A 16,330-nucleotide genomic window follows, 5' to 3' on the forward strand; every position below is an offset into this window, starting at 1 on the left:
CCTCTGTCCTTCCCTCTGCTCATGCTCTCTCCCTCTCATATAAATAAATAAAATCTTAAAAAAAATTTTTAAATAAAAAGAATAAAATTGATTGTGGCAATGGTTGTACAACTTTGGAATATCTAAAAATTACTGAAATGTATTCTTTTTTTGGCGACATTGTTATGATGCACTTACATTTTCTTTGAATTATGGTAAAATACACATAACAAAATTTATCATCATAACCATTTTTAAGTGTGCAGTTTAGTGGCATTTGCATATTCACATTATTGTGCAACCAGCACCACCATCTCTATCTCTTTTCATCTTGCAAAGCTGAAACTCCATACCCATCAAAAAATAATCCATCCCTATCCTCCCTCCCCTAACCCAAAGAAACCACCATTCTACCTTCTATCTCTATGATTTTGACTTCTCTGGGTAGCTCATATAAGTGGAATCATATAATACTTGTTCTTTTGTGACTAGCTTATTTCACTTAGCAGAATATCCTTAAGGTTTATCCACATTGTATATACATATATGTCAAAATTTCTTTTTAAAGACTGAATAATAGGTAACCTGGGTGGTTCAGCGGTTGAGCGTCTAGACACCTTTGGCTGAGAGTGTGATCCCAGAATTCTGGGACTGAGCCCTGCATCTGGTTCCCCACAGGGAGCTTGCTTCTACCTCTGCCTATGTCTCTGCCTCTCTCTTTCTCTCTGTCTTTTTTTAAAGATTTTATTTATTTATTCATGAGAGGGAGAAGCAAGTTCTCTGCAGGAGCCCAATGCGGAACTCGATCCCAGACCCTGGGACCAGGCCCTGAGTCAAAGGCAGATGCTCAACCACTGAGCCACCCAGGTGTCCCTAAATAAAATCTTAAAAAAAAAAAAAAAGACTAAATAATATCCCATTGTATGTATATACCACATTTTGTTTATTCATCTGTCAATGGACACTTGAGCTGCTTCCATTTCTAGGCTATTATGAATAATGCTGCTATGAACATGAGTATACAAATTCTGTTTGAGTCCCTGCTTTCAATTCTTTTGGGTATATACCTGCAAGTGGAATTGCTGGATCACACAATAAATCTATTTTTAAGTTTTTTAAGGATTTTATTTATTTATTTCAGATAGAGAGAACACAAGTGGGAGGAGGGGCAGAGGGAGAAGCAGACTCCCTGCTGATCAGGGAGCCTGATGCAGGGCTTGATCCCAGGACACTGGGACCTGAGCCCAAGGCAGATGCCCAACTGACTGAGCCACCCAGGTGCCCCCTATTTTTAATATTTTGAGGAACTCCCATACTGTTTTCCATAGAAAATTCCATTTTACATTGAATTGTGAATTTTATGGTATTTGAGTTACATTTTAATACAGTTGTTATAAAAAAATGAGTAGTATCAAACCTCAAGGAGCTTATAATCTAGAGATGAGAAGAAAAAAAGTTCACAAATATCCATTGTACAAGGTAAAGTAAGTGATGTAAGAAATTCAAATTTCTTTGGTGATTCCAAGGAAAGAGATTATTTTTGGTTGGATGAATCAAGAAAAGCTTCAAGATAAAGATATTTGCAGAAATATCTGAAGAAAGATCATATTGAAATAGGTGAAATTGGGCATGTTGAACCAACCAGACTGGGGAAGGGAAGAGGAAAGTGAACACTACTTTAAGCAAAGGCATGAAGAACAGAAAATGCAGAAAAATTATCTGATGGCAAAGATGTCACTGTTTCTTCCCTATACCATTTCATTTTTCTTCTGGGCATATAGAAGACTATTCTGGATGCCATGTATCCTGATAGGGCCTGTGAGTAATTCTGGTCAATGAAATGGAGGAGGGTGGTGTGGGATCACGATTGGCCCCTACAATCTCCCACAAGATCCTTCATTACTACTGGGATGTAGGGGATGCAAAGAGCAGGTGTGAAGCCTTGGAGGAGACCCTTGAGGAGATGCTGGCAAACTATGGTCTATGGGCAAGATACAATCCACTGCCTATTTTTGCACTGCTGTGAGCTAAGAATGGTTTTGCATTTCAAATAGTTGAAAACCACAGAAGAATAATATATATATATTTTAAAGATTCTATTTATTTATTCATGAGAGACACACAGAGAGAGGCAGAGACACAGGCAGAGGGAGAAACAGGCTCCATGCAGGGAGCCTGATGTGGGACTCGAATCCGGGTCTCCAGGATCACGCCCTGGGCTGAAGGTGGCGCTAAACCACTGAGCCACCGGGCTGCCCAGAAGAAAATTTTGTGACACATGCAAATTATATCAAATTCAACTTTCAGTCACATAGAAGTTTTATTAAAACACTAATTTGTTTCCATATTATCTATGGCTGTTTTTGTGTGCAGAGTTGAGTAGTTGCAAAAGAGATCATATGGCTAGAAAGCCTAAAATATTTACTGTCTGGCCCTTAAAAAAAGTTTGTTGACCTTTGTTGAGTCAGCAGTCTCCCAGTTCAGTCTCCCTTGTTCTCCTTGTTCAGGAGAATGGAAGAGCCATTAGTTGCAAAAAAACTTCTCCTGGAATGACCTTATGGAACAAGCAGGAAATAAATCTTTATTGTGTTAAACCGTTGAGATTGTTATCTGTTACAGCAGTACATTATCTGTTACCTAATGAACCCATTGTGGATGAAACTCTTTCGTGAAAACTATTCATATATTTCTCTTCTATATTGACTAGCTTTGGGGATTGGCTTTGTTTTCTTTTGTTTTTTGGGGACTAGTTTGCTTTTTTTTTTTTTTTAAGATTTTTATTTAAGAGACACACGGAGAGAGGCAGAGACATAGGCAGAGGGAGAAGCAGGCTCCCTGCAGGGAGCCCAATGCGGGACTCGATCCCAGGACCCCAGGATCATGACCTGAGCCAAAGGCAGATGCTCAATCACTGAGCCACCCAGATGCCCCTGGGGACTGGTTTTGCATACAGAATCTTATCAGTCATCAGAAATCATTGTTTCTCTGGAATATATTTAATTTTCAAATTGTATTAATTTATTTAACATAATATATTATTTAAAAACATTTAATATTCCAAAATTAATAAACATCAGCCTTTTACTCAGTAGCAAGAAGGCTGGATACCTCTTGCTGCTATAGCAACTTGTACCCTAAACTTTAGCCGGATAAATAGGAAGTAGAGCATGGGGTTCAGAAGCCTGGGCTCCTAGCTTTCAGTCCCAAGCTTCACATAAAATTTCGAACAGTATAGAAATTATAATCTCACAGAGACAACAAGGACTAACGAAATGTAATGTGAAAGTACTTCATAAAGTGTAGCATAAGGTGGGTGGTATCTCAGATCCACCCACAGAGCAGTGAGGGAAAGGCACATGTGAGGGTAGAGTACAGTTCTCCAGTGCTCACCTCTCAGAGCAGACCTGCTAAATAATCTTTGGGGCTACAAATCAACTCAGAATCCAGATCATAAAGTGGACCTGACTAATGCTTTTTGCAAGTGTCCTAGTCATAAATTTAGATTCTCAAAAAAAAAAATAAATAAATAAATAAATTTAGATTCTCTTTAGCCCTATAAATGGACACATTTCATTTAACCACTGAAACAAAAATACACATAAAAACACCATATATATTTATTTTGAAAAGTTCTTAGCTCCGGGGTGCCTGGGTTGCTCAGGCGGTTAAGCGGCCGACTCTTGGTGTTGGCTCAGGTTATGATCTCAGGGTTCTGGGATCGAGCCCCACATGGGGGCTCCAAGCTCATCAGGGAGTCTGCCAGAGGGCTCTCTCTTCTTCTCCCTCTGCCCATCCCCCTGCTCACGTGCTCACTCTCTCTCCCAGTCAAATAAACAAATCGTAAAAACAAAAACAAAAACAAAATAGTTCTTAGCTCCTAATTTTCTTCTCACAAACTTGTGGTCTCAAATGTCTCCAGAAAAAAAAAAAAAAAAAAAAAAAAGACTGAAAAATCAAGCTTTTCACTGTTGATAATTATGTTTTCAAAGGTACATATTATATTTATATTGAATTTAGTTTCCTCATTTTTCTCATTAAATACACATGGGGCAAGGAGTCCTGCTTCCCTAATAACTCATTGCCTTTAACTGCCACGGAATTAATTCTGGTCAAGAACCTCTTCTATTGACAGAAGTAAATAAAGAATAAGGGATGCTTTTACTACTGGTGGTGCAGTTTTAGTCAAGAGTGGTCTTCTCCCTCTTTTTTTTTTTTTTTTAAGATCTTATTTATTTATTCATGAGAGAACATAAGAGAAAGGCAGAGACACAGGGAGAGGGAGAAGCAGGCTCCCTATGAGAGGCCTGATGCAGGACTCATTCCCCGGACCCAGGATCATGACCTGAGCCAAATGCAGATGCCCAACCACTGAGCCACCCAGGTGCCCCTCCCCTCCATCTTCTTCCTTTTTGATGACTCCAAAAGCCCAGGCAAGGTGGGGGAGTGTGAACTTGTGGTATCACCAACAGGTTCTGAGAAGTCTGAACATGGGCTCATGGAAGTACACAGTTGGGGTTTTGCCAGGGGGCACAGGGAAAGGGCGATGAGTCACGGAACTTGAGGATATTGACAAGAGAGTGGTGGAAGGGATGATCCTGGAAATGAAATGTGTGAAGAGAAAATAAAGAGAGCTGATAATGGGATGTAGTTGGAATAATTGACTAAGAAATCTGGGAAGACATAAGGTTGTGGGGGAAAGTTCAAAATCTGAATTTCAGAGGTGGAGAAATATTCAGGGTAAAGGCAAGACATATGCAAAAGCCACAAGAAGGGGTCATGGATGTGAAGGGAGGGGACTGTCACTGGATCTGAGGAAGTGAAGGCACCACAAAGCAACAGGGCTGGAGGTATTGTCCGCCCAGATGATGAAGGCAATCAGGGTAGCAGCCGGATTTGGGGGAAAGTGGATAACTGCATGCCAGGTACCAACATTCTCAGCAAATGGAGGTGATAGGAGCCATGGCAATAGTGAGGAGGGAGAGAGTGACGATGAGACCAGACAGCAGAACCACAGAGGAGTGTCCTGAAGGAGAGACACTGAGAAAGGAACTGGGAAGTGACACTCGGGGCCAGTGGACTGTGAGAAAAGCAACAGCATTCTCCTGAGAGGGCTGCAGGAGGAGCGGGTGTCCAGAGTAGGCCAGGTCTGAGGCAGGGAGCTGATTAGGCCTCAGGAACATTCCAGAGGGCACAAGGAGTGGAGTAGTCTGAGGATAGACATGAAGAAGGGGGGAATGACCAAATCCTCTCCCTTTATTTGTGTCCAAGTTATCTTCCACGTATTTTAAACACCTTTTCATATATTTTTCTGAACAATATGGAGTATACTGAAAAAAACAAAACTATAAGCTTTTAGACATTTCGTGCCAGGCATGAATCTGAAATCTTTTTTAAAAGGCTCACAAGATGGGCAGCCCTGGTGGCTCAGCAGTTTAGCGCTGCCTTCGGCCTGGGTTATGATCCTGGAGACCCGGGATCGAGTCCCATGTCGGGCTCCCTGCATGGAACCTGCTTCTCCCTCTGCCTGTGTCTCTGCCTCTCTCTCTCTCTAGGTCTGTCATGAATAAATAAATAAAATCTTAAAAAAAATAAAATAAAAGGCTCACAACACTCATATTCAGAATATAAGAAATAGTGCAGAGAACCATAAGGGGAGGAGGAGAAACTGAATGGGGAAAAAATCAGAGAGGGAGACAAGCCATGAGAGACTCTTAACTCTGGGAAACAAACTGAGGGTTGCTGAAGGGGTTGGGGTAACTGGGGGATAGGCATTAAGGAGGGCACATGATGTGAGGACCACTAGGTATTGTATGCAACTGATGAATCCCTGAACTCTACTTCTGAAATTAATAATACAGTATATGTTAATTAATTAAATTTAAATAAAATTAAAAATTTAAAAACCCCATAAGTGAACAGAGTCGATGTAGAAGGAGCACAGTGTGAATGATACAGTAGACTGGGAAGATGTAGGGGGGGCTCTCTCCTCCCAAATTGGGTTGGTGCTGGATAGCTGGGAGTTGACACTTTTAGTCAAAGACTGTACACATACAACATTTTGCTTACCATTTCAGGGGGTTTAAACTCTACCAAAGACTACTCTTGGGTCAAGATGAAGAACAAGGGAAACTTAGGAAAGTAGCCCAAAGAAGCCAGTCAGAGGGCTAGCTTCTGAGGAAAGAAGATGTTTTGTTTGAAGAAATTCCAGAGGAAAAAAGTAGGTCACTGTTTCAGGGTGCAGAGGGATTTGAGGATAGTGGTGTTGAATGAGAAGTGAATGGATCCAGGGACCAGAAAGGCAGAGCCTTCATTCCAAAAACCTGGCTACAAGAGTGACAGACCACACTTTGAAATGTGGTACAAATAATAATCATTGCTGGGGACTCCAGGAGTGACTGAGTCATACAGGGAAGAGGGGGGTATGAGTAAAAATATACCCAGAGTCTGGAGTCAGACAGACCTAGTGTCAGACCCTCACACCACTTGGGTTTAGCTCATTGGTGAGAATGAGCTAAACAATGAGAATGGTGGTGTTTTTAGGCCTCACATGTAAAATGAAGATAATTCATGAGCTGGGGTGAAAAATAAGTTAGCCATGCAAGTAACATGTTTAGTATAGAGGCTGGTACGTAGTGGCCCTACGCAAATGGCAGCACTTTGTATGTGCAGATTTGGAGGATGACTTTGACCACACCCTGTTCTTACCGACAACGCCAACTGAGGAGATGGGCTGTGCTATGGCTGTTTTCCAGGATGCTCCAGAGGGAGTTGACCACTTAGTTGCATTCCTCTCTGCAAAGAAAGCATATTGCAGGGCTCTAGCCTGCCCTGATTTCTGAAGGTACATAAACAGCTCCTTCTCCTTCTGGATGCCCACTTCGTAGGGACAATGCACGGCAGCCTGGACTGCACGGACACAAGTCTCTGGAGCAAGGCACCCGGGATGCTGCTTCTGCATCTTCAAAAGGGCTTCACTGAAAATACTCTCCATGTTGGGCAAGCTCTGAATTGGCTTGTTGCAGAGTCTACGGGATTCTAGAGATTGATCTGAAAGGAATAAGTAAGAAAATTGGGTTTGGAAATGTTACTTACACAAAGGGAATATGAGTATGTAATAATAATAATAACTTGTTCAAAATACAAAATTACATACTGTTCATCAAGATTCTTTTTTTAAAGATTTTATTTATTTACCCATGATAGAGAGAGAGAGAGAGAGACAGGCAGACACACAGGCAGAGGGAGAAGCAGGATCCATGCCGGGAGCCCGACGTGGGACTTGATCCCGGGTCTCCAGGATCACACCCTGGGCCAAAGGCAGGCACCAAACCACTGAGCCACCCAGGGAATCCCTCTCATCAAGATATTTAATGTAATACTAACATCAAAATATTTGATGCACCTTAAGTCCTGTAAGATAGGATTTCACAGAGTCAAAGCAATTTTCAAGTTACCTAATTTAGGCATAAAATTTTCATTTTCCTTCTGTTCCAATGCCAAGACAGCATTATAATAGGTTAAATATCAAACTCTCAGTGATTTTAAGGAAAATATTTCTCAGTTAAGAATATTTTAGATTCAAAATAATCTCAACTCCATTCCTAACAGTAACAAAAACTTAAAAATACCTAGAAAAGAAGACAGTGTTAATTGGTACAAGGAGAGACATACGAATCAGTGGAAGAGAATTAGGAGTTCAGAAATAAATCCTGACAATTAGAGCCAACAGATTTTCAACACAGGTGCCAAAACAATTCAATGAAAGGAAGGAGAGTTTTTTCAATAAATGGTGCTGAAATAACTGGATAGCTATATGCAAAAAAAAAAAAAAAAAAAAAATTCCTTACCTACAACTATATGTAAAAAGTAACTCAAAGTGGATCATAAATCTAAATTGAAGAGCTAAAACTATAAAAATTTCTAGAAGAAAACAAAGGGAAAATCTTCAGGACCTTGAGTTAGGCAAAATATTCTTAGCATGATTCACGAAAGAAAAAAAAAATTAAGACTTTGTACTTTGAAGGATACCATTAAGAAAATGAAACAAGGGCGGCCCGGTGGCACAGTGGTTTAACGCCGCCTGCAGCTCAGGGTGTGATCCTGGAGACCTGGGATCGAGTCCCATGTCAGGCTCCCTGCAGGGAGCCTGCTTCTCCCTCTGCCTGTGTCTCTGCCTCTCTCTCTCTGTCTCTCATGAACAAATAAATAAAATCTTCAAAAAAAAAAAAAAAAAGAAAATGAAACAATAAACCATAGACTGGGAGAAAATATCTGTATGGTAGGCAGAGTAATGCTGCCTCCCATCCCCAATGTCTACTTCCTAATCCCTAGAACCTATAAATTTATAACCTTAGATGGCAAAGGGACTTTACAGAAATGATTAATGGTAAAAAAAACTTGAGATGTGGAGATTATCCTTTATTGTCTAGATGTTCCCAACCTAATCACGAGTCCTTAAGAGAGGAGACCCTTTCCTGGCTGTGGTGAGAGAGGTTGATGAAGAATGGTCAGACACAACATGGGGAAGATTTGACCTGTTGGTGATGATTTGGCTTTGACAACGGAAGAAGGGGGCCGAGAATCAAGGAATTCAGTGGCCTCTAAGCCATTCCCTCAACTTAACAGCTGGCAAGAACATGAGGACCTTGGCCTTATAATACAAGATACTGAATTGTGCCAACCACTTGAAGCGAGCAGGAAACAGATTCTCCCCTAAAACTTCCAGAAAGGAGTACAGCTGTTGTAAACACCTGGATTTTAGGTCAGTGAGATCCGCCCAGCAGACTTCTGACCTATAGATCTGTAAGATAATAAATTTGTGTCCTTTAAACTGCTAGGCTTGTAGTAATTTGTTATCAAAGCAATAGAAGACCAATACAATTTATAAATCAAATATCTAATGAAGTATTTGTACCTAGAGTATAGAAAGAATTCTTGGGACTCAATAGTAAAAAAGGCAAACAACTCAATTTTTTAAATGGGCAAAAACCTGAGTGGATATTTCACCAAAGAGGATATGTGAACAGGTAATACTACGTAAAAAGGTGTTCAACATCATCAGTCATTCAGGAAATGCAAATAAAAGCCACAGTGATTTAAAAAAAAAAAAAAGTGAATGTGGTAGGTTGTCTCTAAATTACAGGGTGTTATTTCTGAGATTAAGTTACAAAAAGACTCTGGCCTCAGTCACCCTCTCTTGCTCTCTTGTTCATTCTGATGGAAGCCAGCTGCCATGTGTGAATTGCCCACATGGCACGTGGCAAAGAACTGAAGACTTTTAGCCAATAGCCAGCAAGGAGCTAAGGCCCTTGGTCCAACAGACTGTAGGGAACTGAATCCTACTAACAACTTCTTGAGTGAACTTGGAAGCAGATCCTCCCCCAGGCAAGCCTTGAGGTGGAAAGAGCCACAAATAATACCTTGAATGCAATCTTACATGAAATCCTAAACCAGAGAACCTGGCTCGCCACACCTATATTCCTGACCTACAGAAACTGCCAAGTAATGAATGTTTGATTTTTTAAAAAAGATTATTTATTTATTTGATGATGGAAGAAGGGGACCAAGAATCAAGGAATTCAGTGGCCTTTAAGCCATTCCCTCAACTTAAGAGCTGGCAAGAACATGAGGACCTTGGCCTTACAATACAAGATACTGAATTGTGCCAACAACTTGAAGTGAGCAGGAAACAGATTATCTTTTTTTTGAGAGACAGCAAGAAAGCATGAGGGGGTAGGGGCAGAGGGACAGAGAGAAGCAGACACCCCAATGAGCAGGGACCTGAGGGGCCCTGGGATCATGACTTGAGCCCAAAGCAGATGCTCCACCAATGAATCACCCAGGCACCCTAAATATTTTCTTTTAAGCAGTTAAGTTTTGGGATAATTAGTTATGTAGCTAGAGATAACTAATACCCACTAGAATGACCTATTATCAAAAAGACATCAATACCAGATGTTAGTGACGGTGTGGAGTAAGTGAAATCCTCAGACATTGTGAAAATCTAAAACAGCACAGTACATCTACTTTGGAAAACAGTTTGGCAGTTTCTTCTTTTTCTTTCAGTTTGACAGTTTCTTAAAAAGACAAGCTTATGGTTCAACCCAGCAATCTACCTAAGAGGAATGAAAACATATGTCCACATAAACCTTGTATACAAATATCCATAATAGTATTATTCATAATAGGTCATCAACTGATGAGTGGATAAAGAAAATGTGACATAGCTATACAGAGAATACTGTTCAGCAATAAAAATACTGTCAGCAAATTACCGATACCTGCTACAATTCAAATGAACCTCAAAAACAGTATGTAAACTGAAAGAAACCAGATCAAAAGACTACATCTTATATGATGCCATTCATGGTAAATGTCGAGAAAAGGCAAAACTATAGAGACAGAAAGATCAGTGGTTGCCTAAGGCCAGGGGTGAAAGTGGGATAAGCTGCAACATATTACGTGGGAAATTTTGGTGGTAGTGACAAGTCCTAAAACTGATTCATGGGGATGGCTGTGCAACTTTATAAAGTGAATTATGCATCATTAAAGCTATTTTTAAAACTGTCTATAAGTGAATTTATCAAGAAACATACAAGACCTTTAAGAAGATAACTATATCATTTTATTGAAGAACATACAAAGACTTGAGCAAAGAGAGAGAGATTCCATGTTCTTGGATATAAATATTTCATAACATAAAAATATAAATATCTCCTATATATATTATATATGAACTTCTTTTTTTTAAGATTTTATTTATTTATCCACTAGAGACACAGAGAGAAACAGAAAGAGACACAGGCAGAGGGAGAAGCAGGCCCCATGCAGGGAGCCCGATGTGGGATTCAATCCTGGGACTCCAGGATCACGCCCCAGGCCGAAGGGGCGATCACTGAGCCCCCACCCAAGGATCCCCTATATATGAATTTCTAACCAGAACCTTTGTGGTTCTGGGACACCCGAGTGGCTCAGTGGTTGAATGTCTGCCTTCAGCTCAGGGTGTGATCCCAGAGTCCCAGGATCGAGTTCTGCATCATACTCCCCAGAGGGAGCCCGATTTTCTTCCTACCCATGTCTCTGCCTCTCTGTTTCTCATGAATAGATAAATAAAATCTTTTTTTTTTTTTTAAAGAAACTTGGTTGTTCTATATTTTTTAAAAAAATAACTCAACAGGGGTGCCTGGCTGGCCCAGTTGGTAGAACATGTGACTCTTGATCTCAGGGTTGTAAGTTTGAGCCCCACATTGGTTATGGAGCCTATATAAAAAGGATATATAATAAAAGTAAAAATAACTCAATGGAATGATTCTTTTTTTTATTTTTATTTATTTATTTATTTATGATAGTCACACAGAGAGAAAGAGAGAGGCAGAGACATAGGCAGAGGGAGAAGCAGGCTCCATGCACCGGGAGCCCGACGTGGGATTCAATCCCAGGTCTCCAGGATCGCGCCCTGGGCCAAAGGCAGGCGCTAAACCGCTGCGCCACCCAGGGATCCCTTGATTCTTTTTTTTTTCAACAGAATGATTCTAAAGTTTTCATAAAAGAATAATGTATAGAAGTATTATCAAATAAGATGTGATGTTAAACTTTCTTCAGAATAGATTTATATAAAATTCCTAAAAATCTGTTATGTCCTGGTATAATGTTCTCAGTCACAATTTTAAAATGTGTGTCACAGAAATAACCAAACTCTCTTGTCAATTACATTATAATAAATGCATTATCAGATCTTAAAAAAAACTCAACTGTGTAACAAATTTATTACCCAAACTGTTGTCTAAAACACAATGCCAGAAATGCTTTTTTTTTTTTTAAGTACTACCATCTCTTCAAGAATACACCATTATATCAAAAATGTACACTTCAGTTAATTGGACAGAAAACTTCCAGGGGTTATAAAGCAGTTTCAATATAAAAAGGCATATAGGGGGATCCTTGGGTGGCGCAGCGGTTTCGCGCCTGCCTTTGGCCAAGGGTGCGGTCCTGGAGTCCCAGGATCGAGTCCCGCGTCGGGCTCCCGGCATGAAACCTGCTTCTCCCTCTGCCTGTGTCTCTGCCTCTCTCTTTCTATGTATATCATAAATAAATAAAAAAATAAATCTTTAAATTTAAAAAAAAAAAAGGCATATGAACGTGAACCTGTCTGGCACCGGTGTGTTACTATGTGTGCAAGGGAGAGTAAGGTTTGGATTTAATTGTGTACACATGTGAATTTATCTTCGAGGCATTGCATAATCTCAAACTTTTTCTTAACCTAGGAGGCAACAATACTTCCTTAATGCCTGATTACTAGGTAGAAGAGAAAATAATGGATTTTTAAATTAATGCTTTCCTATATGATTTTAAGAACAGGAAAGGAGGGGAGATAGTGGTTAGCACGTAGTCCCCGTTTGCCCTGCTTTTGTTGGAAAGACATGAACTCTATCCAACAGGTTTCCAATTACTTGCTCAATTATCCAATGTGTTAGCTTGAGATCCTCAATTTATAGGAAGGCAAGTTCAGGAGAGAAGGATAGAGACCTTTCCAGGGCCTACAGCTGATTTAATTTCCTGGTGGCCCAAAAGGAAGACAAGAGTGGTCATTGGGGAGAGGAGGAGGAGGAGAGGACAAGTATGTGGAAGACAAAGTGGATGAGGAAAGGGGACTGAGCCACCAGTACTGCGGCACAAACAGGCAGCTAGAGTAATCTGTGCCAGGGACACTACACTGTCCTTGTGACACTACCAGAATTCCCATCTGATTAGCACCGATTCTCAACACCAATAGTACACGTAAGGGTTATCTATGGAATTTAAAAAGTTCAGATGCCCATGCCCCGCTGTAGATTCAGTTAAGAATACTTAAGGGTGGGGGCTATGCATGAGTATTTTTAAAAATTTAACACTTGATTTTGAGGTGTAGCCTCTGGAATATCCAAGAGCAGAGCATTAGGTCAGCCATTGTATCAAGGACAGCTGTAGCTCCTGGCAAACTCTGCCCTGCGCCAGAAACTGAGAAGGAAAGAAATAAAGAAAAGAGAGAAGAAAAAAGAACAGCCTGCTTAATGATGTGCAGTAATTACTGCAGTAATTATTGCTGATCAGCATAATGCTGTTATCCTGGGGATACTCAGGACCTCTCAGACTGCAGGTGGGCATTCTGGGAACTACTCATGGCACCTGTCCAGACTAGTCTAGGGCCAAGCTGAGCACATCCACTGGAGTTTTGGGTCTGGGCACAAATACAGATGCTTCCTATCAATTTCCTGTCTCTTTCCTGCTGTAGCTATAAGGGATGCTGTTATCTTACAAATTTGTTCTATTAGAACAAAACATATTCAGAATTTCCCCTTTGGGTCTACGGGTATGGTGTTTTCAAAATGTGTTTCTCATACACTTGATTGTTTTAACATCTTGGTAGTTTTAAATTCACTTAGCTGTACCTACACAATAAGAGAGGCAGGTATGGTCAGGTCAGTGCTAGCATTCGCTGCCCAGGAAAATGAGAAGAGGAACTAATTAGAGATTCAAATATGCTTATAATTTAATTCTTTCCTTGACCCCTTCACATTTTTTTCTTAATTCTTTGAGATATTGCAAGGCAGATGGATATTCAAGTTTTGATTAAAAAAAAAAAGTGAATCACCCTCCTAAAGGAAGAAAAGCAGGTGATTATTTCCCCCCTTTTCTTTCTGGTAAACTGACAGGAAGACATTTTTCTCTGCCTAGTTTAAAGAGAGTCACAACATGCAATTTACAGAAATGGTTACCTAAGACATAAAAGACTGTCTCTTCTCCAATTTTGATAAATAGTAAGTAAGCTGTGTTTGTCTCAGAAGCTCTGCAAAGGACAGACAGGACAACTATACTTTTCCAGTCTTGCAGGAGGTCACCCACAGAACTTGGGTATCACAAAAAAAGGAAGCTCAATTTAGACATATGCTTAGGCCTTCTATGTGAAGCAGGGTCACTCTGTTCTTGTGAAACATGTATATAAATGTTCACAGAGAACAAAAATAAATTACAAAAAGCAAAAGATAAAATGGGGAGAAAGACGATGAAACCATTAAGATTTGTTTAAAGTCACAAAGTCAAAATGAACAAATAGACCAAAGTCTATAGGCAGAACTGGAATCACTAAAAATGGCCAACACAGCACCGTAACTGTAAAGAACCAGGGTTCATTACAGGAACAAAGACTTAGTTTCCTGAGTTGAGGCCCCCAGTTGGATGTCCCCTGTGCCCACCTTTGAATAACAGCACACACTTTCAGCTTCATGCCAGAAACATGCACATGGGAATGGGGAGTTCTTACGCAGCTTGGGAATAAGCAGGCTGCTGGCCAAATGAGAGTGCAAATAAACAGCATTTTATGGGCCCCTCTCTTCTTCTGTTTAGCCAAGTAATTCTGAATTGCTCTGCTAAATCCATTGCACTGCAGTAGTCTGAGAAGCTTCATACAAAAGCATTAAGATACATGATGCTAATTAACTCTCTGGGATGCATGTTAAAGGATGCATGTTAAATTGTAGAGAAATTTGTAGCTACTTCCCAAATCATATATATCTATATTTTATGCAGGGCTTGATCTCACGATCCTAAAATCAAAACTTAAGCTGAGATCAACAGTCATATGTGCAACCAACTGAACCACCCAGGAACCCCCTAACTCATATTTTTAGATACATATTAACCTTCTATAATCAATCCCCCTCCACCCATAACTGATTCCAAATGCTGATTGCAATATTGACCATTGACCATTGGAAATTCCCTTCCTTCTCTCCTTTCCTATTAGATATGGAAACTAAATAAATTCCTTAGTCTTCTCCTTATTTTATATATATACATATATATATACATAATATATATTTATATATGACTACTGTCCTTAGATATATATATAATCCTTGTCAACATTTTACTTGAGGAAGTTGGTTGGGGGTTGAGGGTGAGGGAGGGAGGGTAGGATGTAGGAATGGGGCGGAAATAGGCTTCATTAGTGGAATATTTTTACAAATGGGAAAGGAGAACTCATAATTTTATGTGTATTTTTAATAATTGAGGTATAGAGGCACCTGGGAGGCTCAGTTGGTTAAGCAGCCAACTCTTGATTTTGGCTCAGGTCATGATCTTAGGTTTGTTAAGATGGAACCCCTCATCAGGCTCTGTGCTGGGAGTAGAGTTTGCTTGAGATTCTCTCTCTCCCTCTGTCTCTGCCTCCTGCCCCCCTGGTTCATGTGTTTTGTTTTTTTTTCTCTCTCTCTCTTACAAAAAAACAAAATCCAAACAGTAAAATTCTCAGAGTTTCCCATGGGGATTCTAAACCTTAATTCCCAAAAGAAACAGTGGAGTTGTCCAGGTTGTAGCAAGAACAAAAAAACTGGAACCCAACCACTGGAGCCTGTGGGGTCTCAGAACAGGGGTTGAAACCAACTAATTTCAATGGATCTTTTCCTTTATTGATAAAGCCAAAAAAGCTGATTTGATGGGACACCTGGGTGGCTCAGTTGGTTGAGCATCTGCCTTCGGCTCGGGTCATGGTCTCAGAGTCCTGGGTTTTGAGCCCCATGACACCCTGGGTGCCAGGGGTCTGTTTGTCCATCCATCTTCCTCTGCCCCTTCCCCTGCTGCTTGTGCTCACTCATTCTCTCTCTCTCTCTTTCAAATAAATAAAATCTTAAAAAAAAAAAAAGCGGATTTGCTATGGTCTATAGAAGGTCAAGACTATAATCCAGGTCTCCTGACCTCCTGTCCTGAGCCCAGTTCTCTATAGATTGTATGTACCTTTTCCACACTGGCCAGACATCCCTTTTTCCTGTGGGTAAATTTAATGACTCAGATATTAGGAAAAGATAAATATTTTTTAAAAGATTTATTTATTTAAGAGAGAGCATGCAAGGGGAAGAGCAGATAGAGAGGGAAAGAGAGAAATAGGCAGATTCTCTGATGAGCCTGACTAGGATTCCACACTCTCACACTCTCGATCACACAACCCGACCCTGAGATCATGACCTGAGCCGAAATCAAGAGTCCAATGCTTAACCAACTGAGCCACCCAGGTGCCCCAAAGTAAACATTTTTAAAAAAAACCAAGAGTCTTCATTACCTACCACCCAATACAACCATTGACAAAAATTTGTTAGTTTATTTCCTTATGAAAATATACATATTGAAGACATACACACACATTTGTGCAATTTCCTATCTGGCTGTTATCTACAGTATGACATGTAAACATTCTCCCAAGTTCTTCAACTTTCTTTAAAAAATGGAAGTTTTAGTGGTTGAATGGGGCTGCTTCATTTCAGTCTATCATCTTTTATTTAACTAATCCCCCTAAAATTAGATTTCTGAGTTGTTTCCA

At 40.2% G+C, this 16,330-nt stretch overlaps 1 protein-coding gene across 1 annotated transcript in view; it reads right to left on the bottom strand.

The window, feature by feature from the left end:
- Window positions 1–16,330, bottom strand: part of EHHADH (enoyl-CoA hydratase and 3-hydroxyacyl CoA dehydrogenase) — a 48,660-nt gene that overhangs the window by 5,601 nt on the left and 26,729 nt on the right. Inside the window, exon 6 of the mRNA XM_038583609.1 lies at window positions 6,685–7,026. Within this exon, the coding sequence (XP_038439537.1) occupies window positions 6,685–7,026 (342 nt within the window). The remainder of the gene's footprint in view (window positions 1–6,684; window positions 7,027–16,330) is intronic.

This window comes from Canis lupus, chromosome 34 (assembly GCF_011100685.1).
Source record: "Canis lupus familiaris isolate Mischka breed German Shepherd chromosome 34, alternate assembly UU_Cfam_GSD_1.0, whole genome shotgun sequence".
NCBI classification, from domain to species: Eukaryota; Metazoa; Chordata; class Mammalia; order Carnivora; family Canidae; genus Canis; species Canis lupus.